Below are 18,802 nucleotides of genomic sequence, written 5' to 3' on the forward strand. Positions count from 1 at the left end.
CTACCCACTCATTTCCTCGTCAAAAAAGTGAGTAGAAAATTAATACCAATAACTAGGGGGAGACAGCCAATGTCTATCAAAACAGATTTTACACAGCACTTCCTTTAGGGCCAGACAACCAGGTATTCTCCAGTTTTGTGGCTGGACTGTGGAGCCTACATACCAACTAAATCCTAAATAGCACAGATCAAACTGGGGGCTTGGTAGCAAGGCCAGGTTTCACACACCCTGTGGTCAGTATAAGAAGAGTCCTATTCAGTGTCCTTAATAGAACCAAAAATACTTCCTTCTTCTAGATTTCCAGGTTTTTAGTTTTATCAACTAATTTTAATTTAGCCCTGACCCTAGATTTGGCATCTGGAAATAGAGGTGTCTACTGGAGGAACTGGGTTATATATAGCCCAAATGTGTTCATTCTCTTTTTAAAAGTGTATGCCACTTGGGCATCAAGAATACATTGCTTATTTTCATTGACCTAGGAATTCTATCTCTCAGAATATATTACTAAAACTGATTTTAGTTATAGATAAACATCTAGCCACATGCTGTTCATAGCAGAGAGGCAAGTCAAGTTGCAGGCAAGGTTAGGTATAGTCAATCTCGATGAATTAGAAGCAGTCATTACAAACGACTGAGTATGCAAAATACAAAAGCTTATGATAAATTGAAAAAGAAAAACCCCCAAAAGATTGTTACAATGTAATAGATTGGAAAAACAGAAAAAAAAAATCCATAGTGGTTGATAGTAATGAATAAAGTATGGGACTTTTTTTACTTTTATTTATTAAATGTTTATGGAGGATCAATAAGTGTCAGGCAGTGTTCTAGATGATTGACATACATCAATGAACAAAGACCCTTGACCTCATGGAGCTTATATTCTGACAGATGGAGACAAACATATTTATTGTGTCAAATATGTAGTTTGTTTGAACTTAATAAATACCATGAAAAGAGAAGCACTTGAGGAAATGAGCTGACGGTATTCAAATGTCACCTTCTCAACAGTCTATATCTTGACTTGCCCCAGATCTCTACTTGATTAACCCTTATCCCCAAGTCTTTCCAGAATTAATAAGGTGTTCCAGGCAGAGTAAACAGCTAGGGCAAGACTCCGAGGTGGAGTATGCCTGGGGTGTACAAAGCACAGCATAGAGGTGGATGTGGCCAATGCAGAATGAGACAAGGGGCAAGTAGGAAAAGAGGTCAGGGAGAATGACGTCCAATCATGCAGGCCCAGGTAGCTGGCCGTACAGACCACTGCTTTTACTGGGTGTAAAGACACATCTGTTTATCCAAATATTTAAAATTCATTATCCAAACATTTAAAATTTCATCATCCAAACATTTAATTTTTTTAAATTTAAATATTCAATGAGGTAGAAATTGTAAAAATGTCATGACTAGTAGACTGTGGTTTGCCCCTCCCATCCTTTGATCTTGAGAGTTGCTTCTGCTGATGGCATATTATTATGATTTTCTACTTCTTAGAAGGGAACTAGGCAGGGGTTCCCAAGTGGCACAGAGGTAACACTTCCTAGACAAGAGGCATGTGTGTGGCAAAGCTGTCTCAGAGGCTGCATTCCTCCCCTAGGATCTTCAGATGCCCACCCAACCTCAGTGGGTAGTTCATTATCTCAGTTGTGCCTCTATGAGTCTGCTGGGATTGAGAATTGCCTGTGAGTCAAACAACATACTTACTTACCACTCTCACTCCACAGCTCTGTCTTTTGTGCTGCCAGGTCATTTGCCAACTGAGTCACCTTATCTAGCTTTGCATTTGCTTCATTCAAGCGTTCTTCATATAGAGTACAGAGTTTCTCAGCATTTGCCTGTGAGTTGAGAAAGAAGGGCTGGTCAGGGCTCACAGAGGATACTCTGAATCAGCTGCACAAAGGAGGAGGGGAAGAGTGGCTCCGGGGATCCACATACTCTCTTCTGTAGTAAAGAGCTCAGCCAGCATTGGGAGATCACGTCTTCTGATTTCAGCAAGTACAACCAACTCTAGGGTCTGGACCCCAAGAAGCCTAAACTTTGCAGAGTACAGGTGTCACGGGAGACACCCAACTTCCTGGGTATTAGGATCCTTTCTAGAATTATTTACTTTTCTGGAGAAGGAAACATGTCAAACACTAATGAGGTGCATGATCCTTTTCTAACAGTATATATTTAACTGTCTTTTCCACTAGAATATAACTTTTGTGAGGGTAGAGATCCAGTTGAAAGATATACATCCTGTTGTCTAGAATAGTGCCTGGCACATATGAGGGCAATATGCAAGGGCGGAGGGGCAGAGGAAGGGGAAGGAAGAGAGGTAAGAGAGGGAAGGAGGAGGAAGAAAATCTAGAAGGCTGCCCAAGCAGGATAGAAGAAAGTGGAGGATCTGAGCCACAACAGCCTAATAACCAAATGTGAGCTGCCAAAGCAACTGTACCCTCCTGATCACTATGGCTACAATCTCAAGATGACCCTAACAGGGTTAACTCTTCAATCCCCAAACCCTAACAGGGTTAACTCTTCAATCCCCAAACCCTAACAGGGTTAACTCTTCAATCCCCAAACCCTAACAGGGTCATCTTCAATCCCCAAACCCTAACAGGGTCATCTTCAATCCCCAAACCCTAACAGGGTCATCTTCAATCCCCAAACCCTAACAGGGTTAACACTTCAATCCCCAAACCCAGCTTCTCAGAATTGGCTTTTCGTGCCTGGAGAAAAACGTATGACATTGGCCTCTGCATTTTCACCTGATTTAAGTAACCAATTTAATCGCCAGACTCTTGCCACACTCTGAGAACTCATGTTAGCGGTTTTGAGACCCAAGATCCTCAGATAGGACTAAGAGCTGCCAAATGCAAGATGAGGCATCCCCTTTACATACAAATTAACTGTAGTTTGCATTCTTATTATTTATATGGTCAGAAACAGTAAAATTACATTGGTGGTGGACTTCCATGGTTCTACAGATTTTACATAGCTGTTTTAGTGAAACTCATGTATAAATTATCTTTTTATAATTTTTTTTTTTTTTTTGAGACAGAGTCTCACTCTGTCACCCAGGCTGGAGTGCAATGGCACAATCTCGGCTCACTGTAACCTCCACCTCCTGGGTTCAAGCGATTCTCCTGCCTCAGCCCCCTGAGTAGGTGGAATTACAGGTGCATGCCACTATGCCTGGCTAATTTTTGTATTTTTACTAGAGATGGGGTTTCACCATTTTGGCCAGGCTGGTCTGGAACTCCTGACCTTGTGATCTGCCCACCTCAGCTTCCCAAAGTGCTGGGATTATAGGCAATCTTCCAATGCCTTCCATCTGCCCCATCCTTGGCGATGATGATGACACTATTAATGACAATAGCAGGAGCAGTTAACATTTATTGGGTGCTTGTTACATACCCAGCTCTCTTCTGAGCTCTATGTTTTAAATCTCAATTAATACAGCAGCCCATGAGGCCTTTGTCTGTACAAAGAAAGTACGCTATGGAAATAGAAGAATTGGGAGACAAAGAAGAGATTATACCAATGAAATTTTGAGAAAACAGTGAGGTCTAGTGAGATGGTGAAAGCTGATGGTGAGCCTAATAGTTTCAATGTCAAACTAATTGTTATGATAGAGCAATGGCCAAAGGATCAGGAATGTTTCAAAGGTGATGCCTGGTTTAGTCCTCAGGAAAACTTTTGTACCAGCCAAAACCTTGGTCATCTCTAGCTGGAGCCTATGCTCTGTTGAAGGTTGTTTCCTTCATGCTATGTTGCAGGACTTTTCCTTAGTTCAGCTAAAGACAGGGTTCTTTGTCCCCGGCCACAAAAATTCAGACTCATAGACAATTTGAATGATGAGTAAGACAGGGTTTTTTGGGGTAAAAAGGAAGAAAAGGGGGAAGCAGCGACTTTCCCAAGGCCAGAGTCCCTGCTTGAGCGCTTGCCACTCACAGCTTGAATCCCAGGTTCCACACAGGAAGAGGAGGGGCCAGGCTCCAACCCACAGCAAATGGTGTGAACTTTCCGAGGCTCCACTCCAGTGGGCAGGCTAGTTAGAGTTTCTCCAGGGACCCCCTCCCACCTGGCTGTCTCAATTACTAATGGCTATTCTCTGAAAGACTATTGAATTATGTCTTCTTATATCTCCAATGCGGTGTTATGCAGTTCCATTTCACAGATGTCCTACAGCACACCCAGGCTTGGTGTAAACAGACTTAACAGAGATTCAATGGCCAGTTTCTCGAATGATGCCATCAGCCTCACATAGGTTAGAGCATTAATGTTAAATGCCAGGCATGCTCAATTGTCCCCACTCTCCACTCCTAACTAGAAGAAAGCTATAGTAGTGATCAATGTGACAGTTTTTAGGTTGTCTGCATAGTTTCTAATTATATGTTGAATTTGTTTGCTCTCACTTCTGAAAATGACTTTGACAGTCAAAGTTGGCATGCTCATTTTTTTCCTCACAATATCTCTCAAAAGTTCATATTGCCTCTTTTTATAAATGAGAAAACTGAGCACCAGAGAGGCTAAATAACTAGCCCAAATTTATACAGCTATTAAATGTCAGAATTGGAATTCGAACTGAAACTGTCTGTGCAGATGCACACACACACAGAAAATGTCAAATATTAGATTTCTAAGCATCTGTTGTATGAAGTGGTGATAAAGGAAATATTAAGGATTAATTGAATTGATGTCCTAGGTGGCCCAATTTGTCATGAATCCTGGGTTCCAGAGGAAAATGGATAAAAATAGGATGATTATGAAAACCATTTTTATCTTATGATGTCTCCAATAGTAAATGACCTGTTAACTGAGCCAGGAGGAACATATCCAGGTGTGAGAAATGGCATCTGTTTATGGCCCTGTATATGCTGTGCTATGCACCTGTTTGCTTAGGGTGAAAACGCACAGATCTCTGCAAGACAACTTAGTCAGTGGTGTGTGGAAATGGTAAGAAAAGGAGCCAAAGACTTCCCAGTTTTTCAAGAGAGGTCTCCATGTGGTGAAGGCCAGCTGGGCTGTGTGTATCTGTAGAGTGGGCAGCCCACTTGGACAGATAGAAAAGGCACTTGCCCTTAGGCATAGCTTCACATGGTAGGTATGCACATAGGCACTGCTAACCAATGGTATAGTGTTTCCATATATAAAGTATTTTCATAAACAGGATCTGCAAAAAGACAATTAGATTGTTTATCTAAAAGTGGCCTATACAGGGATACAGCATGCAAAATAGCTGTACCCTCAAAAGAATTTTTAATTTAAGCATAAGGATAAGCAGTATGTTTTGATACCAGGGATGGGAAGGTTAATAGAATAAGGCACATTTATCTCATAGCTGATTCTTAAAATGATGCATAAAAATGCTGCCTCCCAGAAATGCAGGGACCAATGGGAATTCAAAATAATCAAGCTAATTGTGAGATTTCCGGTAAGTTCTAAATCGCCCTGAGCCTCTCTGTCAGCATAATATGCTTTTGAAAATGCTTCAGTCTCCACTGTACCACTGAGCATTGACATTCTCGCCATTATAATTCAGAAAATGATAAAGTAAACAATTCAAGGAACAGTTTAGCCTAATGTATATGCCTATGAGTGTTAACAGAAACAATTTATCATGCCAACAAATATTTAAAGCAGCAATAGGACATGCTCACCAACAGACACACACAGGATTTGGAATTGAAATTCATCTCTTCCATAGAATTGTGTGACCTTGGACAAGTCACTAAATCTATGAGCTCCAAGAGGCACATGTAAAAGTCGATGCTAGTAATTGAGTGCACGGACTCTACAAAGCACTGTAGTAATCATGGAAGTGAGACCTACTTTCTGCTTTCAGTGTCAGCAAAGTTAAAAGACTAGATAATGCATGAGTATAAAGAGGGACCCCAAAAGTGCTAATAGGAACTCAAACACAGGTAAGTCTGTAATGCAGGAGGTTGAACTTGAGCATTCCAAAGAGAATAATTAGTTTGGAAAAGGCACATTGGTGTAAAGATAAATATTTGGTGAAAGGCAAGCTGAAATGGAAGGTCCATGAAACAAAGCAATGGAATCTATAACTGGCAAGACAGGTTGACTCTGATCACAGGTTACAGTGTACCTTGAAAGCAGAAGTTTGGAGTCCATTTTTAAGCAGGGACATAATTCAATAAATCCATGCTTTATAAATATTCTGAATACTTTATAAATATTAAATTGGGCATATAAATATAGGATGGCTTGAAAAAAGAAAGACTAGAAGCAAAAATGATAATTTAGGAAACCACTGCAGTAATATACTTAAAAGGTAGAGAGACCTATATGGGAATGGGAATGGAAAACTATGAGGTGATAAAGAGTGACCTGCTGCAATAATTGACTGAAAAGCAAATAGGGAGGAAAGAAGTGGTTGAGGCTTAGAACCTGAGTTATAAAAAGAAACCAGGTGCCAGTGACAGAGATGATCAGAGGAAGTGCCAGCTTCAGGAGAAATAAAGACAGATGGCAGGGATTAAAAGAGTAAGGAGGTAGTGAGATACACACCTACTGCTAGAAAAAGCCTATATTCCCATGCATGGAACATTAAGAATCCTTCTGATGAGGGCTCACAAGAAGAGGAGAGCTGTAGAGAGAGAACTAATCTTCTTAGAGATTAGTTGGATGGCTGTGATTACAATGCTGATAGTAATACGGACAGTAAAGGCAATTCTGCTGAGGTCTTAAATGGAAATGGGGAATATCCTATTGGAAACTGGAAGACAGAGCATCCTTATTACAAAGTTCCAAAGAACTTGACTGAACTATGCCCTAGTCCCTTGTGGAAGGCAGAATTTAAGAGTGATAAACTAGAATATTTGGTGGAAGAAATCCTTAAAGAAAGTATTCAGGGCTCCATGGCTTCCCTTGATTGTTTAAAACAAAATATGAAGAGAGAGAAATAAAGATGAAATGTATAATCAAAGAGAAGCAGAATTTAAAGATTTGGAAAATTCTCAGCCTGGTCAGATTGTGAAGAATAAAAAAGTATTTTCAGAAAAAAACAAAACAAAAACTAAGGATGTAGACAACCAAACATTTGATAAGGAAATTAGTGGGGGTAGAAAGAAGATAGGTGCTATTCATCAGGACGATGGAAGAATGATCCTGGAGGCATTTCTGAGACCTTTGTGGCTGTCCCACCCTATCTGGACACATAGGCCCAGAAGGCCAGGGTCTTGATGGAAACATGATTTTAAGAGAGGATTCCCGTGAGACTTCAGAGCTTGCTGCCCCGGGCTGCCTCAAGTCTTTGCTTCTTCCCACATGCCAGTGCAGTGCTCCTCTGCCACTCAGGCAGGCCCAGGTTCAGCTCAGGTCACCACTCTGGAAGGCACATGCTGTAAACCATAGCAGCATCCATACAGTGCTAATTCTGCAGGAGATATGGAAGCATAGCTCCTCCACCTAGATTTCAAAGGATATTTTGGAAAGGCTTGGGGTTCAGGCAGAGAATTGCCATGGAAGCAGGGCCACCACAGAGAGCTCCCACTATGGCAGTGGTGGAACTGTGAGGGCAGAGCTGCCCCAAACACCCCAGACTTATAGAGCCACCAGCATGCAACACTAACCTAGGAGTAGTCACAAGCACCCAACTTCAATTCCTGAGAGCTCCTGTCAGGGGGGCAGTGCTATGTGGGGCCCTGGGGACCCAAACTCCACCCCAGTATGTCCAGAAGGTCAGACATGGAGTCAAAAAAGATTATTACCAACTTTCAAGATTTAATGTTGTTTGCTTTGTTTTATTTTGGGCTTTTCCCTTTGTTACCTCTTTTTTCTTTCCGATTTCTCTTTTTTAGGAATGGGAATGTCTATGCTATGCCTGTTCCACTATTTTATTGTGGAAACACATAACTTGTTTGATTTCACAAGCTCACAGCTGGAGGAGGAATTTGCCTCAAGATGAATCACGCCTTGAGATTCACTCCTATATGATTTAGATGAGACTTTAGACTTTTGAGTTGATGCTGAAATGACTTAAGTCTTTGGAACCTACTGAGGTAGAATGAATGTATTTTGCTTATGTGAAGGACATAAATTTGGGGGGCCAGAGGTAGAATGCTATGGACTGAATATGTCCCCTAAAATTCATATGTTGAAACAATCGCCAGTGTGATAGTGTTAGGTGGGGCCTTTAGGAGGTGATGAAGTTAAGAGGATGGGAGCCTTCATCAATGGACTGGTACAAGGGAGCATCTGTCCCTTTCCCCTTTTTGCTCTTCTGCAATGTGAGGATGTAGCAAGAGGCACCATCTTAGAAGCAGAGAGACCTCACCAGACAATAAACCTGCTGCTACCTTGATCCTGGACTTTCCAGCCTCCAGAACTGTGAAAAATAAATTTCTATTATTTATAAATTACCCAGTCTGTGGTATTTTGTTATAGCAGCAGGAATGGACTAAGACACACACACACAGATACACACACACACACACAGAGAGAGAGAGAGAGAGAGAGAGAGAGAGAGAGAGAGAGAGACTGTTTCTTTCTACTCAGTATGGTATTTAAAAGGAATTAATATTAAATATTTCAGAAACCACTCCATATCATTGGAGATACTCTACATTTTTCTGGCCATAGTCCATGGAGATCAAGCTTTATTGTCAGGCCATGTCTTTCCCAGACTTTATAAAATCTGTTCACAAGAAGAGAAGGTTGCAGCAACTAGTCATTTGCTCTGCTTAATCTAAGGTAAAGCTCCTCTCAACTACCAGAAGACAGGGTCACTGATAGCGATGATCTCATAGTAACATTTGACATGACAGCTTGCAGCATATAGGCTAATGGGCTCAGTAAAGAAAGAACATGTGATGAACCTTTCTTATAGTACTGGCTGATTGAAAAGATGCCAGAGGACATGAGGGAGAAAAAGTTCCCTCCTCTCAGCAAAGCTGTTTGTGTACACCGTTCATTCAGATAGGCTCTAGGAGTATCCAGGCCATCACTGAGGAGCACTCATAACAAAAGCCATTTTTCAAGAGAGACATAGATAATGGCCTCAGATTTCCAGCTCGCTTACTTGTGCCATCACTAAAAAAGTCCATAAGGAACACGGATTGGAATTCTGGTAAAACCAGAAGCCACTGTCAGGTCACATTCAGGTGATGGCTGTGTGACCTTAATAATGACAACTAAGGTCAGGCCTGATCTATTCCATCTGAAGAACTATATTCTTCATCAGAAAATACACTGAGCCACTAAGCTGGCTTATTTTTCTTTTCCCTCCCCTCCCGTTTCTTCCTCTCCCTACTTCCATGTTCAAAAGCCCATGAGGATGGATGGGAATATTTACCTTAGCCCTTGTCATCTGCTCAATACGGGTCAGGAGGTCATCTACTTCTAGCTGCAAGTCACTCTTGTCTTTTTCCAGTTTCTGCTTGACCTGCTGTAGATTTTCTACCTGGCCCTCGAGCTCAGCCAGGCTGTCTGCATGTCTCTTCTTCAAAGATGCAGAAGTTGCCTCAAAGTGCAGCGTGGCCTCCTCCATGTCTCGGCGCAGCTTCTGGAATTTGGTTTCCTGTTTCTTAGTTATTTCCAGCTGAGCCAAACTGGCCCCTCCTACCTCCTCCAGCCTCTCATTCAAGTCAGCCAGGTCTTGGGTGAGGTCAGCTCTCTCCTTTTCCATCTTGGTTCGAGTGGTCCTTTCAGCTTCTAGTTTCTCTTTCAAATCCTTTATTTGAGCCTGTAGCAAGAAATAATTTTGATTTTTACTAAGCACTTGTAGCAAGAGCTTTACTCTATTTTTTTTTTAATCACAAAGCTAACATGAACCTTTTGGTTCCCAATTTATAACTAAAGAAAACAGAATACACAGAAGTTAAGTGATTTGCCCCAATTCAATACCAAGACCAGAATTCAAATTTGCAGTTCTGCCAAATTGCTCAGTCCCTGATGATGGGCAAGCTCATTAAATTATATACATGGAGGGGAAAGCTTAGTAAAAAGCACTTCCCAAAGAAACAGGAAAATATCTTTCATGTGACAAAAAAGTGTTTAAGAGCATTCATAAAAATTGGAATGGTAAATTTTATATACAAAAATCTTCCTCATCTGAAATTTGTTTATCTGATCTCAACTATCTAGGACTTGGGCAAAAATCTGATCAATAAAATGAACATCTTCAAGTTCAAGCAATTTACTTGTAAGAAACAGCCTCAATTTAATTTTTACACACAATTCTAAAAAACTTGGTTACTTGGTTTTCTAGTCTACAGGAGATTTCAAGGAAGAGATTTGAAATAACAAAGGAGAGTTGGTGAAGGAATGTGGACTACTAAAGTGAGTAGAGACACGGTATCATCAGAAGCAGGATTATTGGAAAAAGAAGTGATAACAACTCTCAGAGCCCCAAGCCCTTTTAGTACAGGTCAAATAGGTCTACAAATCCTGATAACATCACTGTATTACAGTACAATGAAGCCATTGATGTTACTATCATCACCTTAAGTAATTAGGCATAGATTAGGATGGGGAGAAAACAAGATAGAAACTGTTTTAGAATATGTTTTCCTTTCCATTAAATAAGACTACTGTGGCTTAGAAAAAACTAATTTCTAGATTGTATCAAATAAGTAGTCTATCAGTTCTATAGATGAAGTATGACAGAAAAGGTGCTTAAAAAAAAAGTATGATTTCCACATTCAAGTAACCATGATCCTCTTCCAACTGGTTATCATGGGATCCAAGAAAATATTTATCCCAAATAATACCACCATTGAACCAAACATTTCTGAAATGTTTTGTCAGAAATAATATTTAGAGAACTTTTTGAGTCATCAAGGTAAGGAAATGTGTCTTTTGGATATATTGAAAATTTGTGGGTTTTTTAAATTTTTTTTTTAATTTTGGATAAAGTCAAGAGTCATTTGAAGACAAGCCTGATGAATATGATAACCACTTGGAGATTAATAGCATGTCTGAAACTAAAATATGTTTACAAAACATTGAGATTGGTTTTCTTATTTGGCTCAAAATATCTCAGAAGATAAATATCAGAAAGAGGTTCCAAAATTATTTTGAGTCATGGTTATATTACTAAGATATTTATTTAGCTCCAAAGGGAAATTATCCATCTAAATGTGCGTGTGTGCATCTGTGTGTAAAATTACTTTATAACATGGTCATATGCTATAAAACTCACATGGTCTAAAACTTATAAATAGTTATCCATTATCAAATAATGTTTTGAGGCCGCAAGTACCTATATAACTTACTGATTTTCAATTGCCTTCTAATCACAAAGAATAATCATCATAAAAATTAAATTGCTAACACTGAACGCATACCATGGGTCAGGCACTGTGCTTACTACTTAAATATATTGTTGCATTTAATAATACGAGCTCAATGGTTGCCAGAAGGATTCATGAGTGAAAAAAACAAGTTTTGGATTTTAGCACAATGCCTGGTTCACAGCAAGGATTCAGCAAATTAGCTATTCATTTATATTATTCTTACAAAGAAATGTAAGCTTAAATCCATCTGTGGAATGCCACAGTTTCCCTTCTTAACCACTGTTCTTTTCTGCCTCTGCCTGTGATTGGCTAAGGATATGATTACCTTGGCAGAGAATTTGTCACTGACCCACGAGTCATCACCCATGGATCTAAATATAAGTACACAGGCATATTTGATAATTGATTACCTGAAGCTCTTTAACCATCTTCTGAAGCTGAGCTACCAGGCCTTTCTCATTCTCCACTTTTGAATTCATCTGATTGTTTTCTAATTCTTTTCTGTTTAGAAGAAGATATCAAATACAATTGTTCAGAATAATAACATTTTGTTTAAAGTGGTTAGAATTGTAATATTCCTAACACAAAGAAAAGATACATGTTTGAGGTGATAGATATCCCAATTACCCTGATTTACTCATTGTACATTGTATACAGGTATCAAAATAGCACTTGCACTCCAAAAACATGTACAATTATTATAAATCAATAAAAAACACAACCAAGCTTTAACCAAAAGTAAAAACACCATTTTGTTTAAATTTTTTTTAATTATAGATATAATACAATAATTCTTTCTCATTTTAAAACTTCAATGATTATGCCTACATCTGAAGTTTTCATGGCTATGATACCTGATATGGTTTGTTTATGTCCACACCTGAATCTCATCTTGAATTTCCACATGTTGAAGGGGGGATCCAGTGGGAGGTAATTGAATCATGGGGGCAAGTCTTTCCTGTGCTGTTCTTGTGGTAGTGAATAAGTCTCACAAGATCTAATGGTGTTATAAAGAGGAGTTCTCCTGTACAAGTTCTCTCTTTTTGCCTGCACCATCCATTTTAGATGTGCCTTGCTCCTCCTTGCCTTCCACCAGGATTGTGAGACCTCCCCAGCCATGTGGAACTGTAAGTCTGTTAAACCCTTTTTCCTGTATAAATCACCCAGTCTCGGGTAACTCTTTATCAGCAGTGTGAAAATGGACTAATATAGTAAATTGGTACCAGTAGGTGGGGCATTGATGAAAAGATACCCGAAAATGTGGAAGCGACTTTGGAACTGGGTAATAGGCAGAGGTTGGAACAGTTTGGAGGGCTCAGAAGAAGAATGAAAAATGGGGGAAAGTTTGGAACTCCCTATAGATTTGTTGAATAGCTTCAACCAAAATGCTGATAATGAAATGGACAATGAAATCGTAGCTGAGGCAGTCTCAGATGGAGATGAGGAACTTGCTGAGAACCAAAGCAAAAGTGGTTCTTGTTATGTTTTAGCAAAGAAACTGGTGGCATTTTGCCTCTGCCCTAGAAATTTGTGTAACTTTAAATTTGAGAGAGATGATTTAGGGTATCTGACAGAAGGAATTTCTAAGCAGCAAAGCATTCAAGAGGTGACTTGGGTGCTGTTAAATGCATTCAGTTTTGTTTTTTTGGTGTTTTGTTTGTTTGTTTTTGAGACTGAGTCTCGCTCTGTCACCCAGGCTGGACTGCAGTGGCACAACCTTGGCTTACTGCAACCTCCACCTCCCAGGTTCAAGCAATTCTCCTGCCTCAGCCTCCCAAGTAGCTGGGACTACAGGCTCATGCCACCATGCCCAGCTAATTTTTTGTCTTTTGGTAGATGAAGGGTTTCACTGTGTTGCCCAGGCTGGTCTCTAACTCCTGAGCTCAGGCAATCTGCCCACCTCGGCCTCCCAGAGTGCTAGGATTATAGGCGTGAGCCACCGCACCCCACCTGCATTCAGTTTTATAAGGAAAGCAGAACATAAAAGTTTGGAAAATGTGCAGCCTGACAATGTGATAGAAAAAAAAAAAATCCCATTTTCTGAGAAAAAATTCAAGCCAGCTGCAGAAATTTGCATAAGTAACAAGGAACCAAATGTTAATCCCCAAGACAACTGGGAAAATGTCTCCAGGCCATGTCAGTGGTCTTTGCTACAGACCCTCCCATCATAGGCCTAGAGGCCTAGGAGGAAAAATTGGTTTCATGGACTGGGCCCAGGATCCCCGTGCTGTGTGCAGCCTAGGGACTTGGTGCCCTGCGTCCCAGCTGCTCCAGTCATGGCTGAAAGGGGCCAACATAGAGCTTGGGTCATGGCTTCAGAGGGTGCAAGCCCCAAGCCTTGGCAACTTCCACCTGGTGTGGAGCCTACAAGCACACAGAAGTTATGAATTGGGGTTTGGGAACTTCCACCTCAATTTCAGAAATATGGAAATGCCTGGATGCCCAAGCAGAAGTTTGTTGCAGGAATAGGGCCCTTATGGAGAACCTTTGCTAGAGCAGTGTGGAAGGGAAATGTGGGGTTAGGGCCCCCACACAGAGTCCCTTCTGGGGCACTGCCTAGTGGAGCTGTAAGAAGAGGGCCACTGTCCTCCAGACACCAGAATGTTAGATCTACTATCAGCTTGCACCGTGCACCTGGAAAAGCCACAGACACTCAACACCAGCCGGTGAAGGCAGCTGGGAAGGAGGCTTTACCCTGCAAAGCCACAGGGGAGGAGCTGACCAAGACAGTGGGAACCTACCTCTTGCATCAGTGTGCCCTGGATGTGAGACATGGAGATCATTTTGGAGCTTTAGGATTTGACTGCTCTGCTGGATTTCAGACTTGGATGGGGCCTGTAGCCCCTATGTTTTGGCCAATTTTTCCCATTTGGAATGGCTGTATTTACCCAATGCCTATACCCACATTGTGTCTAGGAAATAACTAATTTGCTTTTGATTTTACAGGCTCATAAGCAGAAGGGACTTGCCTTGTCTCGGATAAGACTTTGGACTGTGGACTTTTGAGTTAAAGCTGAAATGAGTGAAGACTTTAGGGGACTGTGGAGAAGGCATGATTGGTTTTGAAATGTGAGGACATGAGATTTGGGAGGGGCCAGGGGCAGAATTATATGGTTTGGCTGTGTCCCCACCCAAATCTCATCTCGAATTTCCATGTGTTGTGGGAGGGACCCTGTGGGAGGTAACTGAATCATGGGGCAAGTCTTTCCCATGCTGTTCTCATGATAGTGAATAAGTCTCACGAGATCTGATGGTTTTATAAAGAGGAGTCCCCCTACACAAGTTCTGTTTTTGCCTGCTGTCATCCATATAAGATGTGACTTGCTCCTCCTTGTCTTCTGCCTTGATTGTGAAGCCCCCTGAGACATGTGGAACCGTAAGTCCATTAAATCCTTTTTCCTGTGTAAATTAACTAGTTGTGGGTATGTCTTTATCAGCAATGTGAAAATAAACTAAAGTCATACCCAATCCCTGCTTTCCCACTAGAGGAAACTACCATTATCCTTCCAGAAATTTAAGTACTGACATATGTTTGTGCTTACATGTGTACATGTAGCTGTAGAGTTTCATTTTCCTTACTGTGATAGAATATCACATACATTTGCATGTACAGATTAACAACTTGATTGGTATTAATATATTATTCATTAAGATATTGATAAGAATAGCATTTATAATATATTAAATATGGATTTAATATTAAATATTGTTATATTTAATATTTTAAATATATTATTGAATTGAGAATGTTTTTTTTTTTGGGGGGGGTTTCACTCTTATTGCCCAGGCTGGAGTGCAATGGTACAATCTCAGCTCAGTGCAACCTCTGCCTCTTAGGTTCAAGCAATTCTCCTGCCTCAGCCTTCTGAGCAGCTGAAATTACAGGCACGTGCCACCACGTCTGACTAATTTTGTATTTTTAGTAGAGACAGGGTTTCTCCATGTTGGCCAGGCTGGTCTTGAACTCCTGACCTCAGGTGATCTGCCCGCCTCCGCCTCCCAATGTGCTGAGATTACAAGCATGAGTCACCACACCCAGCCTGAGAATTTATTCTTATCCATATATTAAGCTTAAAAATCTTAAGCTATTATATTTTAAGATAATTATTATATTATTATTAATTCAATAATATATTTTTCTACACAAGCCTACACAGAGTACTCCATTTAAAAATTAACTATGGCATAGTATTTCACAATTTAGACATTCCTTAGTTTGTGAATTTCACAATAAGCACTTAGGTTTTCCTTAATATTTTGCTTTTACAAATCACACCATTCATAACCATGCCCCTTGTATACACGAGAGTGTTTCTCTAGAGTGGATACTGAGCAGGAAATTGCTGGGTAATGTATAGGTAAGTGCTGAAAAATAAGATAGCCCTGTCCCTTGCTCTCCACTAACAGTGTGAGATCATTGCTTCTCTACATTTATTCTTAATATGAGACTTCTGAAATTTTCTTAGAAAATAGATTACTATTTCATTGTTTTATTTGCAATGCCCGCATTTACTAGTAATGACTGCATCTTGTCAACTATTAGTATCTTTAAATGGTCAATAAATCAAATGGACTGACTGTGTTATTTACCCATTTTTCTATTAGGTGTGTTCATCTAATTATTGAGTTACAGATTTTCCTTGGATCTTTGACATTTTTTATATTTGCTACAAAGTTTTCTCTCACTTTATAACCTGTCTCCATTTTATTTGTATTGGCATTTGCCACATGTTTAAAATTTTGATGTCAAATATATCAATGTCTCCCTTTTGTCTTTGGCTTTTTGTGACTTGCTCAAGAAGACTTAGCCTGTCAATTTCCTAAGACTTATTGACTATATTTTATTCTAATTTTTTTTAAGTTGTGGTAAGAACACTTAACATGAGCTCTACTCTTAAATTTTTAAGTACAAAATGTAGTATTGTTAACTACAGGCAAAATGTTGTAAAGCAGATCTCTAGAACTTGATCATCTTATATAACCAACTTTATACTCATTGAACAGCAGCTCTCCATTATTTCTCCCTCCTCCCAGCCCTTGGCAAGCACTTTTCTATGAATTCGTTTCTATGAATTTGATTATTTTAGATACCTCTATTGGTGGAATCATGCAGTCTTTTTCCTTTTTGTGACTGGCTTATTTCCCTTAGTATAATGTCCTCCAAATTCATCCATGTTGTTGCACATGGCAGGGGTTTCAAGGCTCAATAATAGTCCATTGTGTATGCATATTTTATATGTGTATATATATGTATACAGATGTATGTATGAATGTGTGTGTGTGTGTGTGTGTGTGTTTGGGGGTTTTTTCATTTTTAAAATTTTATTTTTTATTTCAATAGGTTTTTGTGTATATGTATGTATGTGCATATATATATATATATATATACACATACACACACACACACACACACACACACCCCACATTTTCTTTATCCATTCATACATCGGTGAATATTTAGGTTGTTTCTACATATTGGCTATTGTGAATAATGTGGCATCTTCTAATGGTTTTATGGCTTTGTTTTGACATTGAGTTCATTAGTGCAACTGAAGTTTGTGTGTATAAATTGTATGAGGTAGCAATTTCTCTCACCTCAAGAAATTAATAGCCAATAATTCCAATACCATTTACTACATCTCTTGTCATTGTTAATTTGAAATGCCACCTTTATCACTTATTGTTTCAAATATACATAGGTCTATTTAGGGGAAAAGTTTTTTAATAAAGTTACAACTTTTTAAAAATATGGATTTCTAAAATGCTAAAACTCTTGACCTGTGGCCTACATGACATAGAGTATCATTTACACTTTGCTGGTTATCATTTGTACTGAAACACAATCTTCACAACTGAATGCTAAGGGAACTCTATCATCGTTTTGTTTTAATTATTCCATTCCATTCATAAGGTCACTTGTTTCATCATTCTAAATACCTATTAAGCCCAGTAACTTATTAGCAGAATATGAGTCAAGCTTCACCAAGAGCATGTATAATAGCATATATGTATATACCAACAAGAAAGCCAGATGCTCACAGCTGGTCAATGGACTCTCTTCCCTCTTTCACTGTGGGCCTCAACCATTGATATACTACCATCCTTAATGTGGCCTTTTTTGAGACAGAGTCTCGCTCTGTCGCCAGGCTGGAGTGCAGTGCCACGATCTCGGCTTACTGCAACCTCCGCCTCCTGGGTTCAAGCGATTCTCCTGCCTCAGCCTCCCAAGTAGCTGGGACTACAGGCACATGCCACCACGCCCAGCTAATTTTTGTATTTTTAGTAGAGATGGGGTTTCACCATGTTGCCCAGGATGGTCTCAATCTCTTGACCTCATGATCCACCCACCTCGGCAACCTGATCTATCTTACTCTTCATCCTCACTGTTTTCCTCTCTTATTTGGTATAATCTAAATAAATTTAACCCTAATGGTTAAAAGAAAAAAAGTCTAGTTAAACAGAGGAAGACGACAAAAGGGAGAAGGTGAGAAAACCCATGTCACTGACTAATAGAACTAAACTGAGAAAGCCGTCTTGCTCCGAGTTCCTTGGGGTGTAAGGAATCCAAATGAGTTGAAAGTTCCCTAATTTTGATCATTTTCATGGCTTGTTTTAAAGGTTTAATATTTATATAGTCAATTATTTCACCAAAATTCCTATGTAAATATTAAGTTATGTCTGACAAACATATATTATTTAAGTAATCAGAGAGCATGTAAGTCTTCACGAGAGGATTTTTTTTTTTAACGTTTTATGCCATTGGTCTCATGAGTAAAAAAGAGAGTCATTTTTATTTTTTTGACTTACAGCTGCAAGTTCCCAATAGTTTACATCTCATATACCTTACACCATTCTTTCTCATTTGCTAGTCAGATACTTTCCTCTTTATGTCCTTCCAGATTATGCATTTAGTCTCTTTACAACTATAAAATAAAGTCCAGAAAAGAAAAAAAAATCATTTCCTAGGTTTGTTATCCTTGCCTTGGGTCTTGAGCTATCTGGCCCTGGAGTCCTAAGGATAAAGGAAACAAGAAAGCTGTTCCTTCTAATATAAGGTCTCCAAGAATCTCATGTCAACAGAAAGGCGGCTTACTTCCTCAGCTCTTCTGCCAGGTGTCGCTGGCTGCTTTCCAGGTTCTCCATACTTTCCTGATTCAGCTTTAAATCGCCCTCCAGTTTGTGCAGTTCCCTTTCACAGTTAATTCTCGCTTTTCTCTCCTGCTCAAGGGCACCCTCAAGCTGACAAAAGGAGACACTATTTAGTCAAATAAATAGGTAGAGTTTATATTTCACTAGATGTGTTCAGTAACCACTTACCTTCTGGAAAAAGAAAGACACAAGCACAAATTCTATAAATGATGCCCAGTAACATAGATATTTCCAAATAAATATTGCATATGTCAATAGGTTAACAAAAGAATCCAGAAATCACAGGGATGGAAGAAAACTTTAGAAATTACAGAATATGAGTTCTGTCTTAGGGAAGGAACCAACAAGAAATGGCCAGTGAGCCCTTGATTGATCTCTTTCCAATGATAGGAAGCTCACTTCTTCACATGGCA

General features: G+C 39.6%; 1 protein-coding gene across 1 annotated transcript in view; it reads right to left on the reverse strand.

Moving 5' to 3' along the window:
• MYH15 (myosin heavy chain 15) overlaps positions 1–18,802 on the reverse strand; it is a 135,631-nt gene that overhangs the window by 37,873 nt on the left and 78,956 nt on the right. Inside the window, 4 exon segments of the mRNA XM_030935953.1 lie at positions 1,706–1,832; positions 9,299–9,688; positions 11,651–11,741; positions 18,334–18,479. Coding sequence (XP_030791813.1) covers positions 1,706–1,832; positions 9,299–9,688; positions 11,651–11,741; positions 18,334–18,479 — 754 coding nt within the window.

This window comes from Rhinopithecus roxellana, chromosome 1 (assembly GCF_007565055.1).
Source record: "Rhinopithecus roxellana isolate Shanxi Qingling chromosome 1, ASM756505v1, whole genome shotgun sequence".
Taxonomy (NCBI): Eukaryota; Metazoa; Chordata; class Mammalia; order Primates; family Cercopithecidae; genus Rhinopithecus; species Rhinopithecus roxellana.